Source organism: Thamnophis sirtalis, unplaced genomic scaffold (assembly GCF_051295495.1).
Source record: "Thamnophis sirtalis isolate CommonGarterSnake01/CBP01778 unplaced genomic scaffold, rThaSir2_p1.2 scaffold_2, whole genome shotgun sequence".
Lineage (NCBI taxonomy): Eukaryota > Metazoa > Chordata > Lepidosauria > Squamata > Natricidae > Thamnophis > Thamnophis sirtalis.
Window position 1 is genome coordinate 47,490,963 of NW_028261382.1, and position 26,323 is coordinate 47,517,285.

The 26,323-nt window shown below is 49.3% G+C and overlaps 1 protein-coding gene across 3 annotated transcripts in view; it reads left to right on the plus strand.

The window, feature by feature from the left end:
• The window catches only part of LOC106546817 (neurexin-2-beta), a 254,983-nt gene that overhangs the window by 223,098 nt on the left and 5,562 nt on the right, over window positions 1–26,323 (plus strand). For all 3 annotated transcript variants that reach the window (XM_087705334.1, XM_087705337.1, XM_087705335.1), the window contains 2 exons: window positions 141–463; window positions 11,116–11,194. In XM_087705334.1, coding sequence (XP_087561460.1) covers window positions 141–463; window positions 11,116–11,194 — 402 coding nt within the window. The remainder of the gene's footprint in view (window positions 1–140; window positions 464–11,115; window positions 11,195–26,323) is intronic.

The window sequence follows — 26,323 nt, forward strand, 5'->3', positions numbered from 1 at the left end:
ATAAGGGGAGGCAGGTGGGGGGGCCGCCTAGCCTGACTTCCGCCCGCCCGCCCTCCCCTTGACAGCTCTGGTGTTGGGATGCCGCAGCTGGCCGAGCCCCCTTTTCACCTCTCCGCCCCTCTTTGTGGCTCCTCCGGCAGGTCGTCAGCTGACCATCTTCAACAGCCAGGCCGCCATCAAGATCGGAGGCCGCGACCAGGGCCGCCCCTTCCAGGGCCAGGTCTCGGGGCTGTACTACAATGGGCTGAAGGTCCTCTCCTTGGCCGCCGAGAGCGACGCCAACGTGAAGGTGGAGGGCAACCTGAGGCTGGTGGGCGAGGTGCCCTCCGTCATGACCACCGAGACCACGGCCACCACCCTGCTGGCGGACATGTCCACGACCATCATGGAGACCACCACCACCATGGCCACGACCACCACGCGGCGGGGCCGTTCCCCCACCATGCGGGACAGCATCACACAGGTGAGTGGGAGAAGGGAGGGATGGCGGTGCGGGGAGGGAGGGACGGAAGGAGAGATAGCTAGGAAGGAAGGAAGGAAGGAAGGAAGGAAAGAAGGAAGGAAGGAAGGAAGGAAGGAGAGCTTGGAAGGAAGGGAGGAAGGATAGCTAGAAAGGAGGGAAGGAGGTGTGGATGGAAGGGGAAGAGGAAGGAAGGAAATAGGAAGGAAGGAAGGAAGGAAGGAAGGAAGGAAGGAAGGAAGGAAGGAAGGAAGGAAGGAAGGAAGGAAGGAAGGAAGGAAGGAGAGCTTGGAAGGAAGGGAGGAAGGATAGCTAGAAAGGAGGGAAGGAGGTGTGGATGGAAGGGGAAGAGGAAGGAAGGAAATAGGAAGGAAGGAAGGAAGGAAGGAAGGAAGGAAGGAAGGAAGGAAGGAAGGAAGGAAGGAAGGAAGGAAGGAAGGATTGCCAGAAAGGAAGGAGATGAGGTGTGAGTGGAGGGGGAAGGAAGGAAAAAGGAAGGAGAGAGCTTGGAAGGAAGGAAAGAGATAAGGTTTGGATGGAAGGGGAAGGAAGGAAGGACAGGAAGGAAGGAACGAAGAAGATGAGGTGTGGATGGAAGGGAAGAAAGGAAGGAAGGAAATAGGAAGGAAGGAAGGAAGGAGATGAGGTAGCAGTGGAGGGGGAAGGAAGGAAGGAAATAGGAAGGAAGGAAGCAGGAAGTGTGGATGGAAGGGGAAGAAAGGAAGGAGGCCAGGGAAGATCCAAAGGAGGCCTTGGCCAGGAAGGGGGGCCAGGAGGGCTCTGGAGCCAAAATCCCCCCCCATTTGCAAATGTTCCCAGTGAGATCCCGGGGAAGGGAGCCCAAGGCCCACCGGAGCCAACGGAGAAGAAAAAGCAGAAAGCTGCAGCAGGAAACCCAACCTTGGGGGGGTGGGGGGGACCATCTCAGCCAGCCTTTTCCCCACTTGGTGAACCTCCGGGGCCTCCCCGGGTGCCAAGGAAGGGCCGAGCACGATGGAGGGAGAGGAGGGGGGGAGAAAGGCAGCAATGCACACCTTCACTTTGGCCTTCACCCCAGGAAAGGGTCAGCTGAGAAAACAACCAACTGGACTTGCCAGCACACGAAACTGGCCCCAAAAGGGAAATTAGGAGCACCACAGCCCCAGCAAAAAGCGTCTCTCTCGCCAAAGGCTAACAAGTCCGTCCAGCAGGGAGATGAATAGTCGTCTGTCACATCTATTCATCTCCACCCCTGCCTTTTCTCCCCAGAGCTCATGTGGGGTTTCCCTGGCATTGGTGGCTCTTCCGTCCCAAGGACCGGCCCATAGATTTCCACTGCTCTCCTCTCCTCTGTCACATCTATTCATCTCCGCCCCCTGCCTTTGAATCCCAGAGCTAGGGTGGGGCTTCGCTAGCAGTGGTGGCTCTTCCGTCCCAAGGACCGGCCCATAGATTTCCTCTGCTCTCCTCTCCTCTGCCTATCCGCATGTCAGGCACTGGATCCAGCTGCTCCTCCTCTTCCTCAGCAGCCACCTCCAGACTTGGGGGCTGTTGACTCTCCATCTGGGGGCTGACGGACAGCCCAGGCTCCGTCCCCCACTCTCTGCCAGCTCCATTCCCTCTTCCCCCTCGGAGCTCCCAGGTTGCCCTGATACTGACCCTGACTCCCACACCTCCCCCTCCCCCTCCTCTGATTCGGCTGCTGGAGGGGCTGGCGGCTGACAGGCCACAACACACAAAATCCATGGGCTGCCCCCCATGCCTTTAGCTTTGGGGTCCCAAAGATGGTTGCATCTCAGAAAGAGCTCAGTGTGAGGTTGAGGAAAACATTCGCTTAGTGACTGTTCAAAGCTACAACGGCACTGGGGGAAAAAGTGACTTACGACCATTTTTCACATCCCCATGGCCATATTATTTACATTCGGATGTTTGACCCAAGCGGCTCGCATTTACGACAGTCGCAGTGTCCCCCGGGATCCCCCTTTGTGACAAACCAAGTCCCTAGGGGAGCCAGATTCACTTAAGAACCACGTGACTAACTTAGCAATGGCAGCGATTCGCTTCACAACACTGGCAAGAGGTCGTAAGATGGGGCAGAGCTCACTTCAGTGAGTCAGACGGCTGTGAAGCGAATCCGGCTTTCTCACACACACACGGGAGCATTACGACCGTCATAAATGTGAGCCCGTGGCCAAGCGCCTGAATTTTGATGACATTACCAGGGGGGGGGACGGCTGCAAGGGTCGTGAGTGCGAAAGACAGCCGCACGTCCCTTTTTCGCAGCGCTGTTGTCCTCTTGGAACGGTCGCTAAACAGGCTGTCATAAGTCGAGGACTTCCTGTGTATCGCCAGATTCTGCGCAGCACCGAAACGGATCCCAAAATCCAGGGGTTGTTTTCACTCCTAAATTCTGCTGGCAGCGCATCTCCCACTGTTTGCAACCCCCCCCCCATCACACACACAGATACACACACACGCACACACAGAGTGCTTTGTTGACAGAATCCTTTTCTGACCAATCTGGAATTTAAATGGGAGGCTTTTTCCATTTAAAGCTTATTTATTTTGGCCTGGAAAGACAAGCGTGCAGCTGAGAGAGCCCACAGCTGGATTGAGCCGGGGGGGGGGGGTGGTCTTTGCAGCCCCTTCCTCAGCCTTTGGGAAGCAACGTGAAAAAGAGGAAAGGACTTTGTCAAAAAATAAATGTAAATAAGATTTCCTTCCTCTGGCTTCAGAGAATCCTACCTGGAGGGGGCAGGGGGGGCAAGGAAGAGGTTTCTCTTTTGGGGATGCTTTGGGGAGGGGGCTGAGGATTCGTCCCCCTCCCCGCCGCTTTGCAGCAGTTGGGGAAATAAAATCAAACCTGCCTGGCCTCGCCCAGAGACGGCTGGGGCTTTCCTTCTTTTGATGGCAAGACAAGATGAGGTTTTTTTTGGGGGGGGGAGGAAGGGTGGAGGGGAAGCGAACATCTCCTGCGGTTGCCATGGCAACTGCATCAGCAGCAATTAGGCTGTCCTGGTTTTTGTGAGAAGAGAAGAGAAAGAGGGGGGCGGGGAGGGGGAGGCTAGGGAGGGAGGGAGGGAGCTCGCAAGGAATGGGGTGGGGTGCTGTTGTCCGTGGGGCAGCTGGCTGGCGGAGAGGCGGCCCCTGGAAATGCTCCACAGCTGCGGTGGCGGCTTTCGTTTCCCCCAAAGCGGCAACGTTGCCAGAAAGCAGCAGACAAACACACACACACACACACACACACACACACACACACACACACACACACCCTTTGTATGGGGAGTTTCCAGCCTCTCCCCCTGGCAAATCTCTCAGTCCTCGATGTAATGGCCACAACGGGGAATGCAATTCCCATGGCTAAGTGAGATGCACCTGCTTTAATCCCCTTTTCCGCCCCAGTTGTTAAGCAAATCACACGGTCGTTATGCAAAACCTGTTTCCCTCCCCCCATTGACTTGGCTCATCGGAAACCGGCCTGGAAGGTCACAGGCCGTCTCACACACACACACACACACACACACACACACACACACACACACACACACACAGACACAAAAGCTGGGATGCTGCAGCCGTGTCAGGATTCCAAATAGCATCCAAAATTAAATCAGAGTCCAAGGCAAAGGATTCCTCAAAGTTCCAATTTATGAAGAGAGCCATGTTGGCACATCTGGGAAAACCCGAATCTGAAGGCTTCCCGGTTTTCCCCACCCAGTTGAAAGTTCAAGACCCTGCCCAGCCACCCACAAGCCCATCCCACGGTTCCACCTATCCAGTTCCAGTCAGGTGCAGAGACAAAGGATGACCTTGGCTTTCGAGAAAGAATGTTGTTATGGCTACATCGCATCGAACTCCGTACAATCCCCCCTCCCGTTTTCCCACCATAGAAAAGGCATAGCAGAAGAGACATTGTGGCAGGCCTGAGAGCCACAAGAAAAAATGGCTGCAGGCCTGGTGCGCCGCTTGTCAATGCAAGGGCAACCAAAGGAATGCCACACTCCTGGCTCCTGGCAAGGAGTGTGGGATTGCAGGTAGTCCTTAACTAGAAGGGAGGAGGGTTGGTGGAGAAGAGGAGGAGGAGGAGGAGGAGGAGGAGGAGGAGGAGGACTGTGGGGCCCTTGGTGGTCTCTGAGTTTGTTTTCTTGTAGATATTTCATAACCCAACTGGATAACATCGTCAATGTTGGAAGGAAGTGGGGTTTGTTCTCTGTTTACATACAGGTAGTCCTCAATTTACAACACTTTGTTCAGTGACCATTCAATGTTACCACAGCACCGAATAAAGTGACTTGTGCAATTACAATCTCTGCAGCATCCCCACGATCGTGTGATCAAAATTCAGATGCTTGGCAACTGGTTCACACTTACGACCGTTGCTGTGTCCCAAGGTCACACAATCCCCTTCTGACGAGCCAAGTCAATAAGGGAAGCCGGATTCCCTTAACAACCTGGTGACTAACTTGTCAAACTGCAGTGATTCACTTAACAACTGTGGCAAGAAAGGTCTCAAAAAGGCGCAAAACTCACTTCAGCGTCTCACATAAATTTTGGGCTTTCCATCGTGATCATAAGTTGAGAACTAGGGGGAAACTTGATAGCATCTTCCAATATTTGAGGAGCTGCCCCAGAGAGGAGAAGTTCAAGTTATTCTCCAAGGTATCTTTGAAGGTCAGAGAAGGAAGAATGGATGGAAACTGACCAAGGAGAGATTCAACCTGGAAATAAGAAGGAATTTCCTGACAGGGAGAACAATCCACACATGGAACAGAAGTTTCCTTCGGAAGTTGTGGGAGCTTCATCCCTGGAGGCTTTCAAGAAGAGACTGGACTGCCCTTGTCAGGGATTGTTGTTAGTTGTGAAGTTATGCCCGACTCATCGCAACCCCATGGACCACATTCCTCCAGGCCTTCCTGTCCTCTATTATCCTCTGGAGTCCATTCAAGCTCATGCCGACTGCTTTGGTGACTCCATCTAGCCCCCTCCTTCTCTGCCGTCCCCTTCTTCTTCTTTTGCCCTCCATCGTTCCCAGCATGAGGCTCTTCTCCAGGGAGTCCTTCCTTCTCATCAGGTGGCCAAAGTCTTTGAGTTTCCTCTTCGGGATCTGGCCTTCTAAAGAGCAGCCAGGGTTGATCTCCTCTAGGACTGACCGGTTGGATGGCCTTGCAGTCCAAGGGACTCAATGCAGGAGTCTTCTCCAGCACCCGAGTTCAAAGGCCTCCATTCTTTGGCGCTCAGCCTTTCTTGTGGTCCAACCTTCACAGCCATCCATGGCAACTGGTATTACTACCGATTTCTAAAGTCTTCGTAAGGCCACACCTTGAATAGTGAAGCCAGTTTTGGTCCCCACATTACAAAAAAGATGTTGAGACTTTGGGGGGAAAAGTGTAGAAAGAAGAGCAACTAAGATGATTAAAGGCCTGGAGACTAAAACATTCAAAGAACAATTGCAGGATTTGGGTCTGGCTAGTCTAGAGCAGTGTTTCTCAACCTTGGCAACTTGAAGATGTCTGGACTTCAACTCCCAGAATTCCCCAGCCAGCATTCGCTGGCTGGGGAATTCTGGGAGTTGAAGTCCAGACATCTTCAAGTTGCCAAGGTTGAGAAACACTGGTCTAGAGAAAAGAAGGACTAGTGGGGACATGATAGCAGTCTTCCAATATTTGAAGGGCTGCCACAAAGAGGAGTGGGCTGATTTATTTTGCAAAACACCAGAAGGCAAGTCAAGGAACAATGGATGGAAACTAATCCGGGAAAGAAGCAGCCTGGATCTAAGGAGAAACTTCCTAACAGTGAGAACAATGAACCAGTGGAACTGCTTGCCACCAGAAGTTGTGGGTGCTCCATTCCTGGAGGCTTTTAAGAAAAGACTGGACAGCCACCTGTCTGAAATAGTATAAGGTCTCCTGCTTGAGCAGGGGGCTGGACTAGAAGACCTCTGAGGTCCCTTCCAGCTGTATTTCTATTCTTCTTTGCAACCACCACAGCCATTTTGCAAGAGGTGGATGGGACTCCCCAGGGCAGCATTTTCAATTCTCTCCCCACCCCCGGTGTAGTTTTGACAAATGCCATGACGGAGCAATCCTCAAGCTGTCTGTTTGTCACACCTCCACGTTTCCCTTTTCGGCAGGCGCTGCGTTTTATCCCTGCTTTAATTTTATTTTTACCCATCTTGATAATCAGCCCAAACCCCATTTTTGCTTCTCTTCGAGTACCTTTATAATTGGTCGCCACGATATGAAAAAAAGATGTGGAGACTCTGGAAAGAGGGCAAAGATGAGCAACAAAGAGGATTAGGGGACTGGAGGCTAAAAGATATGAAGAACGGTTGCAGGAACTGGGTATCTCTAGTTTGATGAAAAGAAGGACAAGGGGAGACAGGATAGCAGCCTTCCAATATCTCAGGGGTTGCCCCAAAGAAGATTTGGGAGTCAAGCTATTCCCCAAAGCACCTGAGGACAGAACAAGAAGCAATGGGTGAAAACTAATAAGGGAGAGAAGCAACTTAGAACTAAGGAGAAATTTCCTGATAGTGAGAACAATGAATCAGTGGAACAACTTGCCTCCAGAAGTTGTGAATGCTCCAACACTGGAAGTTTGTCTGAAGTGGTGTAGGGTTTCCTGCTGAAGCAGCGGGTTGGACTAGAAGACCTCCAAGGTCCCTTCCAACTCTGTTATTCTATTCTATTCTATTGATGCAATGTTGCAGGCAAAAAGAGGCGGTGTGGTGCCCCATCCACATGAATGGTGCAGCAGCCAGTTCTGCCGTTCCGTTTTGCCATTTTAATCCATGGGACTTTTGAGTTTTAATCTCCTCTAATGTGCTTTAACGTAACCCTCTTTTGACGTTCCTCGGGAGTAATCGGACCGAGGCGCTTAAATAAATAAGTACTTTGGCATTAAAAGTGGGTAATTGGTTTGCTGGGTGTTTTTTTTAAAAAAAACTTTAAAGGGTGTTTTTAAAAAAATCCTTCGTTTCCCAGAAAGCCACATCCGGTCCACTAAAGTAGGTGAACAGAACATCTGAAGAGAGGAGAGATTAGAATGGAATGGAATAGAATAGCATAGAGGAGAGGAGAGAATAGAATAGAATAACAATGGAGGAGAGAGTAGAATATAATGGAGGGTAGGGAAGGGGAGGGGAGAGAGTAGAATAGAGGAGAGAATAGAATAGAATAGAGTAGAATAGAATAACAATAGAGGAGAGAATAGAATGGAGAGGAGAGGAGAGGAGAGGAGACAATAGAATAGAATAGGAGAGGAGAGAATAGAATAGGTTCCACCACAAAAGCGCGTAGGACAAAATCGCGCTCGACAAAAGCGCGCTGTGACGTCATCACAGCGCGACGAAAAAGATCGAAAAAATGTAAAAATAAAGCTAAAACCTTCCCCTAACCCCCCCAAACCTAACCCTAACCCTAACCCTAACCCTAACTCTTAACCTAACCCTAAACCTAACCCTAAACCTAACCGTTAAAGTAACGAAAAACGTAACGCTAACCCTTATCCTAACCCTAACGCTAACGCTAACGCTCTAAAGCTAACCCTAACCCTTAACCTAACCCTAACCCTAACCCTAAGCCTAACCCTTACCTTTATGTGAATCGGCTTGCTTTAATTTAATTTTTATTAATTTTTATTTGAATTTTTCGATCTTTTTCGTCGCGCTGTGATGACGTCAAAGGCGCGATTTTGTCGATCGCGCTTTTGCCGTCCGCGCTTTTGACGGGTCACGGAATCGAATAGAACAGAACAGAATAGAGGAGAGAATAGAATAGGAATTGGAATTGGAATAGAATAGAATTCTTTATTGACCAAGAGTGATTGGCCACACAAGGGATTTGTCTTTGGTGCAGATGCTCTCAGTGGACATAAGGAGAATAAAATACATTCATCAAGAGTAAAAAGATACAACACTTAGTGATAGTCATAGGTTAGTAATAAGCTATCAAATCGTACTAGGAAACAAATGAAAACAATATAAATTGAAAGATACAAGCAACATGGTTATAGTCATAAGTGGGGAGAGAGAGGTACTAGGAAGGAAGAGAAGAAGAATAGGAATACAGTCTTAGTAAATAGTTTGACAGTGTTGTGGGGATTAGTTGTTTAGCAGAGGGATGACATTCGGGGGGGAAACTGTCCTTGTGTCTAGTTGTTCTGGTGTGCAGTGTGCTCTATAGCGTAGTTTTGAGAGTAGAAGTTGGAACAAATTATGTCCAGGATGCGAGGGGTCTGTAGCTATTTTCACATCCCTCTTTTTGACTCCTGCAGTGTGCAGGTCCTCAATGGAAGGCAGGTTGGTAGTCATTGTTTTGTCTGCAGTCCTGATTCTCCTCTGAAGTCTCCGTCTGCCTTGTTGGGTTGCAGAGCCAAACCAGACAGTGATGGAGATGCAGATGACAAACTCAATAATTCCAATAAAAGCTCTCCGTTGCTTTTGAACCTTTCAAAAGTAATTCTGCCCCCTCTGTGCAAGAGCCCTGCGGGGCAGAGAAGAGAAAAGGCCAGGAGGAGAAGCTCTGCCGAAAAAATGAGAACGTTTTTGTGCCCATTTGGACCTCAGTGCTTTCGGGGGTTTGAACTGGGGTTCCTAAGCCCCACCGCCTTTCAAACAAGCCCCCCCCCCCAGGCTGGATTGAGTCACCATCAATATCCCACAGAGCTAAACTAATTAAGCTGAAAATGAAGCTGCAGATTTGGAAGTTAGTATGGCCTTGGTTGCATCTCATTAAATTATCGATGGGGCTTCTCAGACCTCCAGGTCCTGGTTGTCCCAAAGGGGCTTTTTCAAGAGGCAACCGGGCTTTCTGGTTTTTCTCTGAAGACGTTTCGCTTCTCATCCAAGAAGCTTCTTCAGGTCTCACTGAATGGTGGAGAATGGAAGGATTGATCCTCCTTGCAGACAGCTGTCATTTGCATCCTTTTACAGGGTCATTGAGGCCACTTGGAGGGTCATTTCTGTCTTCTTTGAAGATGTTTCAATTCCCATCCAAGAAGCTTTTTCAGCTCTGACTGGATGGTGGAGAATGGAAGGATTTATCCTCCTTGCAAACAGCTGGTCATTTGCCTCCTTTTTAGAGGGTCGTTGAGGCCACTTGGAGGTTTATTTGTGTCTTCTTTAAAGACTTTTCTCTTCTCATCTAAGAAGCTTCTTCAGCTCTGGCTGGATGGTGGGGAAGGGAAGAGTTTATACTCCTTGCAGAAAGCTGGTCATTTGCATCTTTTTAGAAGGTCGTTGAGGCCACTTAGAGCAGTGTTTCTCAACCTTGGCAACTTGAAGATGCCCGGACTTCAACTTCCAGAATTCTGGGAGTTGAAGTCCGGGCATCTTCAAGTTGCCAAGGTTGAGAAACACTGACTTAGAGCTTTGTCTGTGTCCTCGGCCTCAACACAACATCCGTGCACACTTTAAAGTCAAGAATGCATTACAACCACATATAAGCCAAACATTTCTGTTGCTACATGAGGCATTTGTTAAGCGGGTTTTTTGCCCCATTTTATGACCTTTCTGGCCACAGTTGTTAAGTGAATCACTGCAGTCATCAAGTTAATAATACGGTTGTTAAGTGAATGTGGTTTTCCCATTGATTTTGCTTGTCGGAAGGTCTCAAAACGTGATCCCATGACTCCGGGACAACTGTATTATTCGGAGGGGGAGGGGGAGAATGGGGAAGGAGAGAAGGGTCCCCTGTTTGAGTGTGGGGGGGGGTGGAGTAGAAGACCTCCAAGATCCCTTCCAACTCTATTTTGATTGATTGATCTAGATCAGATCTGGGACATCACAGGCAGGTACAGACGGGCATTACTTCATGTGGACAGGAGTGCAGGCTGGGAAAACTGGGTGAGGACACCTGTCCATTTGTCCAGAAGCATAGACAAATGGACACGGGCCTGGCTGAAGCCCTCCTTCAGTCCCTGGAAGACACTTTGGGCTACCCTCTCCTAGCCCAACCTACCACGTTTCCCCGAAAATAAGACCTGGTTGCATATTTTTGGGCCTCCAAAATAAACCCTAGGGCTTATTTTGGGGAAAACACGATTTCAGGGTGATCAGCCCAGCTGGGCGTCTGGTCCCTGCTGTGCAGTCCACACACCGCAGGTGAGTTGATTCCCTATCCAAGCAGCAGGCAGAGCCGTTGGGGGGATGTGGCCGGCATGACTCAACGCTGAAGGCGCACAGAACGCTGCTCCCTTCCCACCAAAGGTGGCTCCTATTTTTCTACTTGCATTTTTACGTTCTTTCGAACTGCTAGGTTGGCAGAAGCTGGGACAAGTCACGGGAGCTCACTCTGTTATGCGGCACTAGGGATTCGAACCGCCAAACTGCCGACCTTTCTGATCGACAAGCTCAGCGTCTCAGCCCCTGAGCCACCACATTCCCTCGGTGGGTGGGTTTAGGGCTTATGTTAGGTGCACACTTAAAATCAGACTAGGGCTTATTTTGTGGGTAGGTCTTATTTTGCGGGAGACACAGGATCTTACAAAGTTGAGAGGGGGGGATTTCAATCCTAACAAAAACTTGGAAATTTGTGCCAGCGAAGGGCAGATCTTCAAAGAAAAGAACAAAAAACCCCAGTTGGATGGGAGAAAGGGAGGGATGTGGGGTGTCCTACGTAGGCCGGAGGATTTCCCTCTCCCTGCTGACCGCCAGGCCTTTCTCTCCCTCTCTCCAGAATTCAGACGACTTGCTGGTGGCTTCGGCCGAGTGTCCCAGCGACGATGAAGACTTGGAGGAATGCGAGCCGAGTACCGGTGGGTCTTTTTCCATCCTCGCTGCCCCGGGACACCCCCGAGTCAGGAGTGGGAGGGATTGCCCCAGCCTTGCCCAAGCCCCAGGGATGAGTTGGGGGGGGGGGTCTCTCTGTGCAGAGACTCAAGCAGGTGACTTTTTTGCAAATCCGGGAGCCCCAGTTGCAGTTGGGCACCACATCTACCTCCTCCTCCTTCCTGCATTTTCTCTTCTCATCTCTTCCCTTCTTTCTTCTCTCCCCTCCCTTTCTCTCCCTTCCCCTCTCTCCTTTCCCTTCCCCTCTCTCCTCTCCTCTCTTCTATCCCCTTCCCCTCTCTCCTTTCCCTTCCTCTCTCTTCTCCTTTCCCTTCCCCTCCTCTCTCCTCTCCTATTATCCCCTTTCCCTCTCTCCTCCCCTTCCCTCTCCTCTCTTTCCCTCTCTCATCTCCTCTAATTCTATCCCCTTTCCCTTCCCACCCTCCTCTCCTTTTCTATCCTTCCCCTCTCTCCTCCCCTCCCCTCTCCTCCTATACCCTTTCCCTCCTCTAATTCTATCCTCTTTCCCTTCCAACTCTCCTCTCCTCTTTTCTTTTGTCTTTAAACACACACAAAAATTCACACACCTGCACAAGATGTTCTGCTCACTGCAGTCACATCCCCTACGCACAAAATCCCAGGGCCCTGCAAATCAGCAGCCGTGTCGCTTTTTAAAAATCAAGCTCCTGGTCCTCAGCCTTTAAAATCTACTGAGAAGTGGAAAAGTGGGTAAAAACACCAGTTAGCAGAGATCCTGTTAATTGTATTCTGCTTTTTTTAAAAAAAAAAATCTGACAATAGCGACGATAATAATTATGTTGCAACTGTAGCAATATAATATATATATATATATATAGAGAGAGAGAGAGAGAGAGATGGCTCCATCAATATTTAAAGATCAAAGAACACAGAAAACATCAAAAGCAAAAGCATTAAAAGGCACAATGATATTTTTTTTACAAAGGACTCTGGCCTTACCTTTGAAACATAAAAGATCAAGCAGGAAAGATCCTGTGGAATGAAAGCATTCTCCGACACCACCTAAAAATAGAATAGAAAGGAAGCTGGCAGGCCTTTCTAGAGCGATAGAAACATAAAACGCCCGGCTTGAAAGGACCCCTGGAGACCATCCAGTCCAGCCCATGCCCAGTATAGGGAGTTGAGTCACTAATTCGGGGTGGGTGGGTGTATACATTGAATAAATAAATGAGGCTACTCTTCTAACAAGGCCTTTGGGTGCTTCAAAACTGGGAACAGGGATACACTTATTATCCCCACCGTTCAAGCAGGCTTCACACACTACACTAAACCAAGAACTCGGGTTAATGCGGAGAATGGTTGTGCTTGCAGGCTTGCCATGTGCAAACGAAAGAAATCTCACGGGGCTTAATTCAGTGGCCCAGTACAGAGTGCAAGGTAGGAGTACAGTAAAGTTAAATTAGAGTAGAGTAGAGTAGAGTAGAGTAGAGTAGAGTAGAGTAGAGTAGAGTAGAGTAGAGTAGAGTAGAGTAGAATAGAATAGAATAGAATAGAATAGAATAGAATAGAATAGAATAGGAGAAAATAATATAGTGTAGAATCAAATAGAATTCAGAATAGGATAGAGAAAATAATATAGAGTGTAGAATAGACTAGAATCAAATAGAGAATAGAATATAGAATAGAATAGAATAGAATAGAATAGAAAAAATAATATTGAGTGTAGAATAAAATAGAATTCAGAATAGGATAGAGAAAATAATATAGAATAGAGTGTAGAATAGACTAGAATAGAATAGAGAATAGAATAGAATAGAATATAGAAAATAATATTGAGTGTAGAATAGAATAGAATTCAGAATAAGATAGAGAAAATAATATCGAATAGTGTAGACTAGACTAGATGACTAGACTAGAATAGTATATAGCAATAAAACAGAATATAGAAAATAATATTGAGTGTAGAATAGAGTAGAATTCAGAATAGAATGGAATGGAATAGGAATGGGACATAGAATAACAGTGTTGGAAGGGACCTTGGAGGTCTTCTAGTCCAACTTCTTCTCAACCAGGAGACCCTCCACAGTTTCAGACCAATGGCTGTCCAGTCTCTTCTTAGAAACCTCCAGTGAGGGAGCAGCCACAACCTCTGGAGGCAAGCTGATTAATTGTTCTCATTGTCGGGGAAGTTTCAAGGAAACCCCCCAAACCCTAGGTTTGCTCCAGTCTTGCGTCTTGTGTGAATGCAGCCCATCTGCCTTAGAGCGGAGTTCCTGCTTCCTTAGAGCAGGGTTTCTCAACAGTAGCAACTTTAACGTTGGTGGGACTTCAACTCCTGGAGTTCCCCAGCCAGCAGGGTTGATTCTCACTCCCTGAGAGAAAACAAGCAGGTCCAAATCAAACCCATCCCTCCTCTTAAGATCGATTAACAGCGTTGGAAGGGACCTTGTAGGTCATCTAGTCCAACCCCCATCCCACCCAAGCGGGAGACCCTGTGCCATTTCTGACAGAGGGCAGTCCAGTCTTTTCTTGAAAGCCTCCAGGGATGAAGCTCCCACAACTTCTGTTCCATGGGTTGATGGTTCTCACTGTTAGAATATTCCTCCTTATTTTCATGTTGAATCTTTCCTTGGTCAGCTTCCATCCATTGTTCCTTGTCTGGTCTTCGGGGGCTTTGGAAAATGGCTTGAATCCCCTTCCTCCTCTCTGGGGCAGCCCCTCAACTATTGGAAGACTGCTCTCCTGTCTGCCCTGGTCCTTCTCTTCCGTAGGCTAGCCAGGCCCAGTTCCTGCAACAGTATATTGTATGTTTTAGCCTCCAGTCCCCTCATCATCCTGGTTGCTCTTTTCTGCACTTTTTCTAGAGAACATATTTTTTATAGTCTGGTGATCAAAACTGGATGCAGGATTCTAGCTGGGGTCTTATCAAGGCATTATAAAGTTCACTTTAACAGATTAAAAGAGTTGAAAGGGACCTTGTAGGTCATCCCCCGCCCAAACAGGAGACCCTACACCGTTTCTGACCAGTGACAGCCCAATCTCCTCTTGAAAGCCTCCACTTCCTGCTAAAACCAAACACTATTGGCTCTCTTTCCTTGTGATTGACATGTGGAAATTTATGATAGCCCTCGACTTGCCATCCCAACTGAACCCAACATTTTCAGTCCTAAGCCGGATAGTTAAGCAAGCGTCGTTCAGTTTTACAACCTTACTTGCCCCCATTGTTAAGTGAATCCCTGCAGAAGTCCATGATGTGGTCGTTAAATGAATCCAGCTTCCCCATTGACTTGGCTTGTCAGAAGGTTGCCAGAGAAGGGGATCACGTTACCCCTGGAATACTACGACCCAGGAGTGAAATCCAGCAGGTTCTGACAGGTTCTGGAGAACCGGTAGTGGAAATTTTGAGTAGTTCAGAGAACCGGCAAATACCACCTCTGGCTGGCCCCAGAGTGGGGAGGGAAAGGGGATTTTGCAGTATCCTTCCCCTGGAGTGGGAGGGAATGGGGATTTTGCAGTATCCTTCCCCTGAAGTCAGGAGGGAATGGAGATTTTGCAGTATCCTTCCCCTGAAGTGGGGAGGGAATGGGGATTTTGCAGTATCCTTCCCCTGGAGTGGGGAGGGAATGGGGATTTTGCAGTATCCCTCCCCTGAAGTCAGGAGGGAATGGAGATTTTGCAGTATCCTTCCCCTGAAGTGGGGAGGGAATGCGGATTTTACAGAATCCTTCCCCTAGAGTGGGGAGGGAATGGGGATTTTGCAGTATCCTTCTCCTGAAGTCAGGAGGGAATGGAGATTTTGCAGTATCCTTCCCCTGAAGTGGGGAGGGAATGAGGATTTTACAGAATCCTTCCCCTAGAGTGGGGAGGGAATGGGGATTTTGCAGTATCCTTCCCCTGAAGTCAGGAGGGAATGGAGATTTTGCAGTATCCTTCCCCTGAAGTGGGGAGGGAATGCGGATTTTGCAGTATCCTTCCCCTGAAGTGGGGAGCGAATGGGGATTTTGCAGTATCCTTCCCCTGGAGTGGGGAGGGAATGGGGATTTTGCAGTATCCTTCCCCTGAAGTGGGGAGGGAATGGGGATTTTGCAGTATCCTTCCCGGCCATGCCCACCAAGCCACTCCCACAGAACTGGTAGCAAAAAAAATTGAATTTGACCACTGCTGCAACCGTCATAAATATGAACCAGTTGCCAAGCATTTGAATTTTGATCACATGATCACGAGATTCCTGCATCGGTCGTAAGTGTGAACCACACAGTAAACCATCGGTTTAACTGATCCCGATTTCACAATTTTCAGATTTAATAAGGAGGATGGCTCCTTGATATATCCCTTAATAATGCGCAAAGCTAGTTTTTACATATAATTATGCTTTGTGCTACATGCACAAATATTTAACGCAAATTAATGCCTTCGTTCTAAATTGCACTAAACATCTGCAAGTATCCTGTATTTCCCCCCTTCTAATCTACTACGGACAGAGGGAGATATAAATATATGCAAATCCTGAAAATTGATGTCTTTGGCGACATTCCGTAACGACGCTAATGACACAGTTTTGTTGTAAGAATCAAAAATGTGCAGCGTTTGCCTGCTTATGTCAGGAGGCAAATGCCTTAAACCCTTTGACTTAACAGACAATGGGTTTTACATGTCCATAAAGTTGAGTTTAGCATAATCCAGATTAAGAAGAGTGTGTGAATGCAGATGTGGGGAGGGTTGGAGGATGGGGGTAAGTGTGACAGGAGCAGATCCAACTTTCATCCATAGGACAAATTCCAAGCCCCCCAAAAGGAAAGAATCTTCATTCTTTTAAGAATCTTCATTCTCAGCTTCAGGAATAAAGTGAATTTTCTTGGATGGAAGCTGGGGAGCAGCCCACCACCCTGCTCTTCCAAGGGAGTTTAACTCCCTTAAAGATGCCCAGCTGTAGCCGGGAACCATGGGTATTGTGTTGCAGGAACTGGGTATGTCTAGTTTGATGAAAAGAAGGACTATGGGTGACATGACAGCAGTCTTCCAATATCTCAGGGGTTGCCCCAAAGAAGAGGGAGCCAAGCTGTTCTCCAAGGCACCTGAGGGTAGAACAAGAAGCAACTGACCCAGGTTTCCTTAACAAGCAAGAAGCAGAGTCTTGGTCCTTGCAAAACCCCTTTTATTTACACGAATGTGAATTCCTTTCATTCCCAGTCAGCAAGGCTGGGCAAACAGTCTTTCAAAGGAATGTTTATCCACACGAACCTTATCTCGCTCAGAGAGCTGCCAGATAACTAGTTTGCAAACGCAGGGCAAGGCAACCCTTGGCACAGAGTCTCTTATAGTCACTAACAGAACTTTCTGCTCTTTACACGACCGAAGGGGCAAATTGTTTCCTGCAAAAGCCCCCTCCCCATTCGCTCCTCTTTTGTCTCCTCTGGGAGGGCCAATCACCTCCAAGGTGTGGCTTTACTCCTAAATCGACCCTACTTTCTTACTTGTTCTTGTCTTCTGGCTGCCCTGCGCATGCGCACACTGGGAACAGGCTCCAGCTGTTCCTTTGCCTCACTGCTGTCTAGCTCCCTCTCTGCCTCTGACGCAGAGCCCTCGACTGAGCTTTCCCCAGACTCCAGGACTGGCCCATGTTCCTCCCCAACCTCCTCACTGTCCGACCCTGCTACGAGCTCCGCTGGTCGCCAGCAGACCACAACAACAATGGGTGGAAACTAATCAAGGAGAGAAGCAACCTAGAACTAAGGAGAAATTTCCTGACAGTGAGAACAATTAATCAATGGAACAATTTGCCTCCAGAAGTTGTGAATGCTCCAACTTTTAAAAACTTGTAAATCTTCCAAGTTTTAAAGAAGAGATTGGATAGCCATTTGTCTGAAGTGGTGTAGGGTTTCCTGCCTAGGCAGGGGGCTGGACTAGAAGACCCCCAAGGTCCCTTCCAACTCTGTTATTCTGTTGTGATGGCAACTCAATTTGGGGAACACAGCTGCAGGCAGAGAGTCCCACTTGGAAAACAATCCCTTTGGCAGATGCTGTTTGCCAGAGGTGGGGAACGATGGCCCTTTTATGACTTGTGGACTTCAACTCCCAGAATTCCCGAGCCAGACAGGATCAGAAATTTGGGAACACTTGACAAATGGCATTTATTGATGAATACATGGCATTTTTTTTTTCTGGGAAGGGTGCAGAGAAGAGCCACAAAGACAATTAGGGGGCTGGAGAGTAAAACATACGAAGAACCGTTGCAGGAATTGGGTATGTCTAGTCTAAAGAGAAGGAGGAGTCAGGGTGACAGGATAGCAGTCTTCCAATATTTGGGGGGCTGTCAAAAAAAGGGGGTCAAATTATTCTCCAAAGCAGCAGAAGGCAAGACAAGGAGCAAAGGATGGAAACTCATCAAGGAGAGAAGCAACTCCAGAACTAAGGAGAAATTTCCTGACAACTGCAGTGGTTCCCTTAAAAAACTGTGGCGTAAAATGGGGTAAAACTCCCTCAACTGCCTTGCTTAGCAGTGAAAATTTTGGACCCTTCTGTGGTCGTATATCAAGGACTAGCAGTGATGTAATTTGGCCCAAACTTGCCTTCCAACCTGGAACCATATTTGTCAACCCTCCCAGAGAGCTCCTAAGATTTACGATTGGGTGACCACCGTTGCACCAGCATAAAGGAGGTCGGCAGTGAGTTTCCAGCTTGGCATTGTTTGGATTGCATTTTATTTAGGTTTCTTAAGGCCGTCCAACGCCCCAGAGACCGATATATCTCCTGTCCCACGGGTGTTCTGACCTAGGCTTCCCCAGAAGCCCGAAGCCGAGTCCTCGTTCCGATATTTTATTTTTCCCTTTTATTTAATTGATGGTGAATTCCTCTCCAGCAAAGTCTTTCCTCTCCCACAGTCTTTCAAGAGAGTTCACAATTACCCATCTTGATCAGGTTTGGAGAGTGGCCAGGCCGATATCTTTCAGACGCCGCAATACTTGGCAAGAATGCAGGAATGAACTAATGGTCTCCTGCAAACTCCACTCCCCTTTCGCTCCTCTTTTATTTCCTCTGGGACGGGCCATTCATCGTCCGCCTTTGGCCTTCCTCCCAAGTCGACCCCTGTTCTTTAGCTGTTCCCTTCACCTGTCAACTCTGCACATGCGCACACTGGGAAAAGGGTCCAGCTGTTCCTCTGCCTCTCTAATGTCTGACTCCGAAGGCAGCTGATAACTGTCAGACGGCTCTGGCCCCCTCTCTGCCTCTGACACAGAGCCCTCCTCAGAGCCTTCCCCAGACTCCAGGACTGGCCCATCTTCCTCCCCAACCTTCCTCACTGTCCGAATCTGCTGCCAGCTACACTGGCAGGCCATAACAGCAGGGCTCAAAAGCAGATGCACCCAACTTGGACCACCTCAACCACGAAGGCGGGAAGCCCACTCAGCTATTTAATGACTCTGTCCTCATGATGTCCCTAACCTAGTTATTCAATTGGCCTGTTTTACAAGTTCAAACAATCCCCAGACTGCCAAACCCCATGGGCTGGGCCTGCACCACATCCTAATCTACACAGACACACACGCAGCAAAGTAGAAGTTGACACTAGCCAACTATTACAGCAGGGGTCCCCAACCCCCACCCCAGGCCATGGCCTGTTCAGAACGGGGCCACAGAAGTGGCAAGCAAGTGCACATGCTAACAGCTGTTGTGGCCCCTCCCAGAGGGAATAAAAGAGGAGCGAAAGGGGAGTGGAGTTTGCAGGAGAGACAATGAGTTCACTTAATTGGTTCGTGACTCTTTGAGACTCCTTGCCAAGTTCTGCAGAGATCGTCCTGGCAGCTCTCCAAGCCAGATAAGGTCTGTGACCGTAAATCCTCCCTTGAAAGACTTTGCTGGATGGGAATGAGCAGAATTCACAGCAAATTAATAAAAGGGTTTTTTTTGTCGGGACCAGGAGTTTGCTTCATGCTCTTGGGAAGCCCAGCTCAGAACAACAGTGTGCACATGTGTGCACATTGAAAGCTCCGTTTGCACGGGCAGTGAGTGTGCACGCACACTGCTCGCACAAATAGGGCTGCGCGCACTCACCCACCACTCAATCAGGACCGCCCCCTATCCCCCCTACATCGGTCCACAAAGCCAGAAGGTTTGGGAGTTTGCATTCCGGCGATGCTCTAATGCTCTGCCTTAGAGCATTGCCGGAATGCAGCCAGTGCTTAAGGCAGTGGTGTCAAACTCCAGGCCCGGGGGCCAGATCCGGGCTGTGGGCTGCTTAGATCTGGCCCATGAGGCTACCCTGCAAACAGTGAAGGACCGGTCCACAGTGCCTCTGACAGCGAAAACGCAGCTCGGTAGGTCCACACACTGGCAGAGGATTGGAGGAGGAGGAGGAGGAGAGTCCATTTTCTCTGGCAAAGCACTGGGGCACTCTCGGTCATCCAGGTCCTGGTTGTCCCAAAGGTGCTTTTTTGTCAGGAGGCAACTGGACTTTCTTGTTTTTTTTCTTTTGAAGACATTTCGCTTCTCAGCCTTAGAAGCTTCTTCAGCTCTGACTAGATGGTGGGGAATGGAAGGACTGATATTCCTTGCAGACAGCTGGTCATTTGCATCCTTTTTAGAGGGTCATTGAGGCCACTTGGAGGTTTATCTGGGAATGATTTATATTCCTTGATTTATATTCATTTGCATCTCTTTAGAGGGTCGTCGAGGCCACTTGGAGGTTGATCTGTGTCCTCAGGGAATGGATTCCTGGAGAAAAATTGCAGGAACCATTTGCATCACTCGGGTGACCTTGAGGACACAGAAAAACCTCCAAGTGGCCTCAGCGACCCTCTAAAAGGATGCAAATGACCAGCTCTCTGCAAGGAGCATAAATGCTTCCCAGATAAACCTCCAAATGGCCTCAACGACCCTCTAAAAGGATGCAAATGACCAGCTGTCTGCAAGGAGGATCAATCCTTACAGTTCTAAGCACCCTCCACCATTTCTGACAGATGGCACTCCAGTCTCTTCTTGAATGCTTTTAGGGATGAAGGCCATGAGTTTTTTCAGTGCCGTACCTGTGAATGGTCACTAAACAAACTGCTGTAAGTCAAGCACTACTGGTATTTATAAAGGCAGATGTCCATCCCACCATCATTTGCCCTAACATCTTGCATGAACCAGGCGACGATGTGAAACCGTAGACCAGTGATGGCGAACCTTTTCAGCACCGAGTGCCCTAACTGGGACAGGCATGCATGCCAAAAACCCAGAGACTATCTCGCCAGCAAGCGCATGCCTGTTTTTCGCCATTTTTCGCTGTTTTCTGGGCCATTTTCAGAACATTTTCCAGGCTAAAAACAGCCTGAAAAAAGCCCTGAAAACGGCCTGAAAAACAGCCTGGTTTTGGGTCGTTTTCAGGCCGTTTTCCCAAGACCAGCTGACTGGAGCACATATGTGTGCCGGAAACCAGAAGAGCAGCGTGTGTGCCCCAAAAATAAGACCTCCCCAGTTAATAAGCCCAATCGGGCTTTTGAGCATGTGCGCTCAAATAAGCCCTCCCCTGAAAATAAGCCCTCCCCTACAATATTCAAATGCATGCACAGCCGGTCCCTGGCATTTCCTGGGGGGGGGAAGGGGGGAACATGCTCCACGCACCCTGCATACATCTGCCATTCATGTGGAACGGCCTAGCTGCCACGCCCCTTCTCTTAGTGGCCGCCATAAAAAGAGTGTCAGGCGCAATGACGCTAGGGCTGGCAAGAGTGTGCCAGAAGCAGAGACAGAACTTCTGGCCCTCTCTGGATCAGCTGGGTTAAGAGGCCTCCTGCACCTCAAAAATAAGACCTCCCCAAAAATAAGGCCAAGCGCTTATTTCGGGGGTCAAAAGAAAATAAGACGCTGTCTTATTTTCAGGGAAACACAGCAGTTCTAGGTAATGTATTTAAAAAATGGGTCAGTTCAGTAATCGAGTTAAGCTTGCCTGTACTTGTATTATTAGATAGTAATATCTGTATTATTCTTAAACCGGGTCTCTTAATTCACACAAGCCATTTTCCAAAATGGGGGGGTAGCCATGAGATCTGCCAGTCGCTGGACCCAGCCCTTAAATTCTTCTCTTTCCTGGGGTGACCCAAACCAGGCTGGGTTTGCGACGCTCGGTAAGTTGCCCTCCCCTCCGAAACAAACCCCCTTTGACCTGACGCTTCCTGACAGTGAGAACAATTAACCGGTGGAACAACTTGCCACCAGAAGTTGTGAATTCTCCAACACTGGAAGTTTTGAAGAAGAGGCTGGACAAGCATTTGTTTGAATGAGTCTAGGGCAGTGTTTCTCAACCTTGGTGACTTTCAGTCCTTTGGACTTCAACTCCCAGAATTCCCCCAGCCAGCATAGCTGGCTGGGGGAATTCTGGGAGTTGAAGTCCACAGGACTGAAAGTCGCCAAGGTTGAGAAACACTGGTCTAGGGCCCTGATGGGGAACCGATGGCAGGTGGGCCACAGGGGACACAGAGAGCCTCTCCGCGGGCACACCAGCTGTTGCCCCAGCTCAGCTCCACTGCGCATGTGCGTGTGTCTCCCGCTGGCCAGCTGGTCTTCACCTCTCTGCCGCGCATGTGCAGAGGGGCGCTCCCATTGCATTTGGGGGCCTCGTGCAGCGTCCTCCCACCCCGTTTTGGCTTCCAGGGTGATGCAAGAGGCCTTCCAGGGCCAAAATGGGGTGCGGAAGGGTCACGCATGCACGCATAAGGGGGTTGGGGCTTGCGGGAGAGGTCACGCTCGCATTGCATTATGGTCGTGGGCACACACACACACTTTCTGCACGTGACAACAAAAAGGTTAGCTATCCCTGGTATAGGGTTCCCTGCCTGAGCGGGGGGTTGGACTAGAAGACCTCCAAGGTCCCTTCCAACTCTGTGATTCTGTTCTATTCTAACCCTAAGCTCAACATTACCAGCTCCCAGCAACTAGGCTTCTGGATTGACCTAGTTATGAGGGTTGTGCGAACCGAGCTAATAAGGAAAAGGAAGGGGGGTAAAAAACCCAGCTGAAATCAAGTGATAATTCCAGGTGGATTTTCCTCCTTACATCTCAGTTCTTGCTTATTAAACAGCAAATGAGGGTTGGGGTTTTTTATTATTATTATTATGATTTGCAGCATTTCCACCCCCCACAGGAGAGTGAGATGGCAGGAAATCTGCAAATATGTGACATTTAATTGGGATGGAAAGCAGGCTATTAATCATAGCAGGCGGGACGGGCTGAGCCACACCGCTTCGCTTGCTCTGCCGCGGCCCTCGTGCGCCGCTACCAGCTCTGGCACAGCCCTTCCCTATCTGCCGTCGGTGCCCAGCCTGGCCCTGCAGCTGGAAGCATCCTTAATGAACCTGCTGCCTAACAGCTGGGAATAGCTTGCCCGGCGGGGAGGGGGGAGGCTGCAAAGGCATGTACACACGTGTGTGTCGCACGCTTTGGCTCTTTGCCCTGCACCGCCTGGCTGTAGGTTGCAGGCAGGTAGATACCCTGTTTCCCCCGAAAATAAGACCTCCCCGGATATTAAGCCCAATTGGGCTTTTGAGCGCATGTGCTAAAATAAGCCCTCCCCTGAAAATACTGCAACAAGCAGCAGCCACGAGGTGACCATGCTCCCCGCCTCCTGCACCCCAAATATAATAAGGCCTCCCCAAAAATAAAGCCAAGTGCTTATTTCGGGGGTCCAAAAAAAAGAGAAGACCCTGTCTTATTTTGGGGGAAAGACGGTGGGTAGAACGCATCTGGCTGATGGACGTTGCTCTCTAAGCCAGCCACCCCCAACCATTTGGGTAGCAGGGACCGGAAGACGCGCGAGGCCGTCTTCACAGCATTATGCACCCAGGGCAAAGCAGTGCCCAGAGGCTCCTGGAACCGCTATGCACAGGGATGACAATGGAAAGGGGTGATAAAAAGAAACATATATTTATTTCAGGGGTGAAAAGCTTTCAAAAAACAAAAGCTCCAAGGATCGCACGTCACACAGCCAAAAATGGGGAGTGGCGACTCCGCTTTTGCCCCCAGCGGGCTTCCCTAGGCCAAAAGCGGGGGAGTGGGGGATGCTGAGAAAGAAAGAAGAAAGACAGACAGAAAGAGAAAGAAAAAGAAAGGGAGGGAGGGAGGGGAAAAGGAAAGGACTTACAAACCTGACATTAGACGCAGCTTCAGAGGACAATCCAGGCCTGGAAGGGACCTGGAGCTCATCTAGTCCAACCCCGCTCTAGCAGGACATTGTTAAAGTGACTTTCTGTCTTTTGATCCCGCCGTCACATTTCTACATGGTCACAAGACCCAACCAAGCCACGCCCCCATCAAGCCACGCCTGCAGAATCGGTAGTAAAACATTTTAGATTTCACCACTGATTTATTTGATTGGCACTTCCAACAAAACCAGGGTTGAAACCTTGAGAACAAGCAACAACTAATCAACATGATGAACACTGGAGCAATACACGAGGCTTGAAAAACACAATAATGCTCAGGAAGCCATACCGTTGCTCTATTGATATGATACAGGGTGCATTGAAGGGCTAACCGAGGCAGATTAGTATGGGCGTGGGGCCCGGGGGCAATTGCCCATCAGGCCCATGCTTTAAGACAGCCCTGGTCCCATGGGGAGAAGTTTCTCCGTGGACTGGTGGGGACGTGATTTCATGTGCTGCCTGCATCCTGCGGATGGCGCTTCGCTTGTTTGCATGGCCCAGTTTCTGGCAGGCACTGCAGTAACCAGAAGAGTGGCTGCCTGGCCCGAAGGCACAAACCAGATGTTCATTTTTCGGTGCCCCATGCCCCCTGGGCAGCTCCTCTTCCTGGTTGTAGCATAAATGAGCATGAGCGCCAAGTTCTTCCTTTTTGGCACTCACTGTCCTAGAATGAGGAGCCCTTGGTGCCCTCTGAACTTGCTTGCTTTCTTGCAGACGTTTTATGCCCCAAATTAGGTGATGTCATCAGTGCACATAAGGGGTGCAATTTGCTGTCACTTGTCACACAGATAGCCACAAAAATCCCCGGGTGTCAAACTCAAGGCCCCGGGTGCTGAATCCGGCCTGCGGGGTGCTTAGAACTGGCCCGTGGGGCCACCCTGGAAACAGCGGAGGACCGGTCCGCAGTGCGTCTGCTAGCGAAAATGGAGCTCGGGAGGGCCGTGTGCTCCGTTTTCACTGGGAGAAGATTGCAGGAAGCTGTGGCAGCCGAAAACGGAATTTGGGAGCCCATTGTCTCTGGCAGAGCGTTTGGGTCACCACAGGTGCCCCCGAAACGAGTGGTTTTAAGCTGGCCACGCCCACCCTGGCCACACCAACTCCGCCTCCTCTCAAGGTGAAACACAACTCTGATGCGGCCCTCAATGAAATCGAGTTACACACACACACACAGACACGAACTAGAAGAAACCAACAGAAAATTGCACTGCCATACTAGCATGGATGATGTTACCTAGAGCTGAAGGAGCTTCTGGGATGAGAAGCGAAATGCCTTCAAAGATAAAACCAGAAAGTCTCGAAAAAGCAACATTCCCGAAATGTTACGAGTCCAACCTGTTCGATTAGCTTTAAGCCTCCTGCTTTAAAAAAATGGGTTAATTCCATTTAACCTTTTCACTTCATTAACCAGGCAAACGGTGCCTTGCAAACCGAGCTGAGGAATAAAATTGTGCCTAATTATAATCCGCTTTAAAAACCTTTTTTGCACGTCCTGCCAGACTTTGAGCAGGCCAGCTTTGTCAAATGTGCTGCGCTGGTTTACTTTTTCGGGGTTAAGATGCAACCTAAATCTCTGCTGTCGTTGCGCTGCTCTGAATTTTGTAGCGTGGATTTTGCTTTTAGGAACACAAAAGAGATTCAGACGCGGCCCAGTGATTTTCTCTTGCTCTGCATGAAAATCTTCCTGATCTCTTTCTGCTTGTAAATGTTTGGTGTGCGACAGAGAAAGAGGCTGCAAGTGTTTGTGTGCCCACGATACACCCATGATGAAGATAAAATAAGCCAAATTGTTCTAACCTAGGCTTCCCAAAAGCACAAAGCTGACTCCTCATCCCAATAAAACCCCTTTTATTTACGTGAAACGGAATTCCTCTCCAGCAAAGTCCTGGCCAACAGTCTTTTGAGAGATTCCACAACTACAGACCTTTATCAGGCTGGGAGAGCTGCCAGGCCGATATCTTGCAAACTCCACGCTGTAGCAGCAATTTCTTGGCAAGAAGTCAGGAGCAGATCTTCACCCTAATCGAATCTGTGGCTCCGCTGGCCGCAGTTTCGGACAGTGAGGAGGTTGGGGAGGAACCTGGGCCAGTCCTGGAGTCTGGGGAAGGCTCTGAGGAGGGCTCTGTGTCGGAGGCAGAGAGGGGGCCAGGGCTGTCTGACAGTTATCAGTTGCCTTCTGAGTCAGACATCAGTGAGGCAGAAGAACAGCTGGAGCCTGTTCCCAGTGTGCACATGCGCAGAGTTGCCAGACGAAGGGAACAGCTGAAGAACAGACTTGGAGGAAAGACCCTTTTATTAATTGACTGTGACTTCTGCTCATTCACATCCAGCAAAGTCTTTCGAGGGAGGATTTACAGTCACAGACCTTCTCTGGCTTGGGGAGCTGCCAGGCCAAGATCTGCAGAACTTGGCAAGGAGTCACAAACCAATTAAGCGAACTAATTGTCTCCTGCAAACTCCACTCCCCTTTCGCTCCTCTTTTATTTCCTCTGGGAGGGGCCATTTATCTCCCACCTGTGGCCTTCCTCCCAAGTCAACCCCTGTTCTTTAGCCATTCCCTTCGTCTGGCCACTCTGCACATGCGCACACTGGGAACAGGCTCCAGCTGTTCTTCTGCCTCTCTGATGTCTGACTCTGAAGGCAGCTGATAACTGGCATACGGCCCTGGCCCCCTCTCTGCCTCCGACACAGAGCCCTCCTCAGAGCCTTCCCCAGACTCCAGGGCTGGCCCAGGTTCCTCCCCAACGGCCTCACTGTCTGAATCTGCTGCCATCTCCATTGGCCACTGGCGGGCCACAACACAAATGGATGTTTGCATCTGCTTCTCTCTTTCCCTACAACGGCTGTGCCATTGAACCTTTGAGCATAATCAACCAAGCCAACCATGCTGTGTGGATTCAGCTAAGGAATAAAATGATGCACGGTCATAATAATCCAGGCTCCCCACCAGAAGGCGGACAT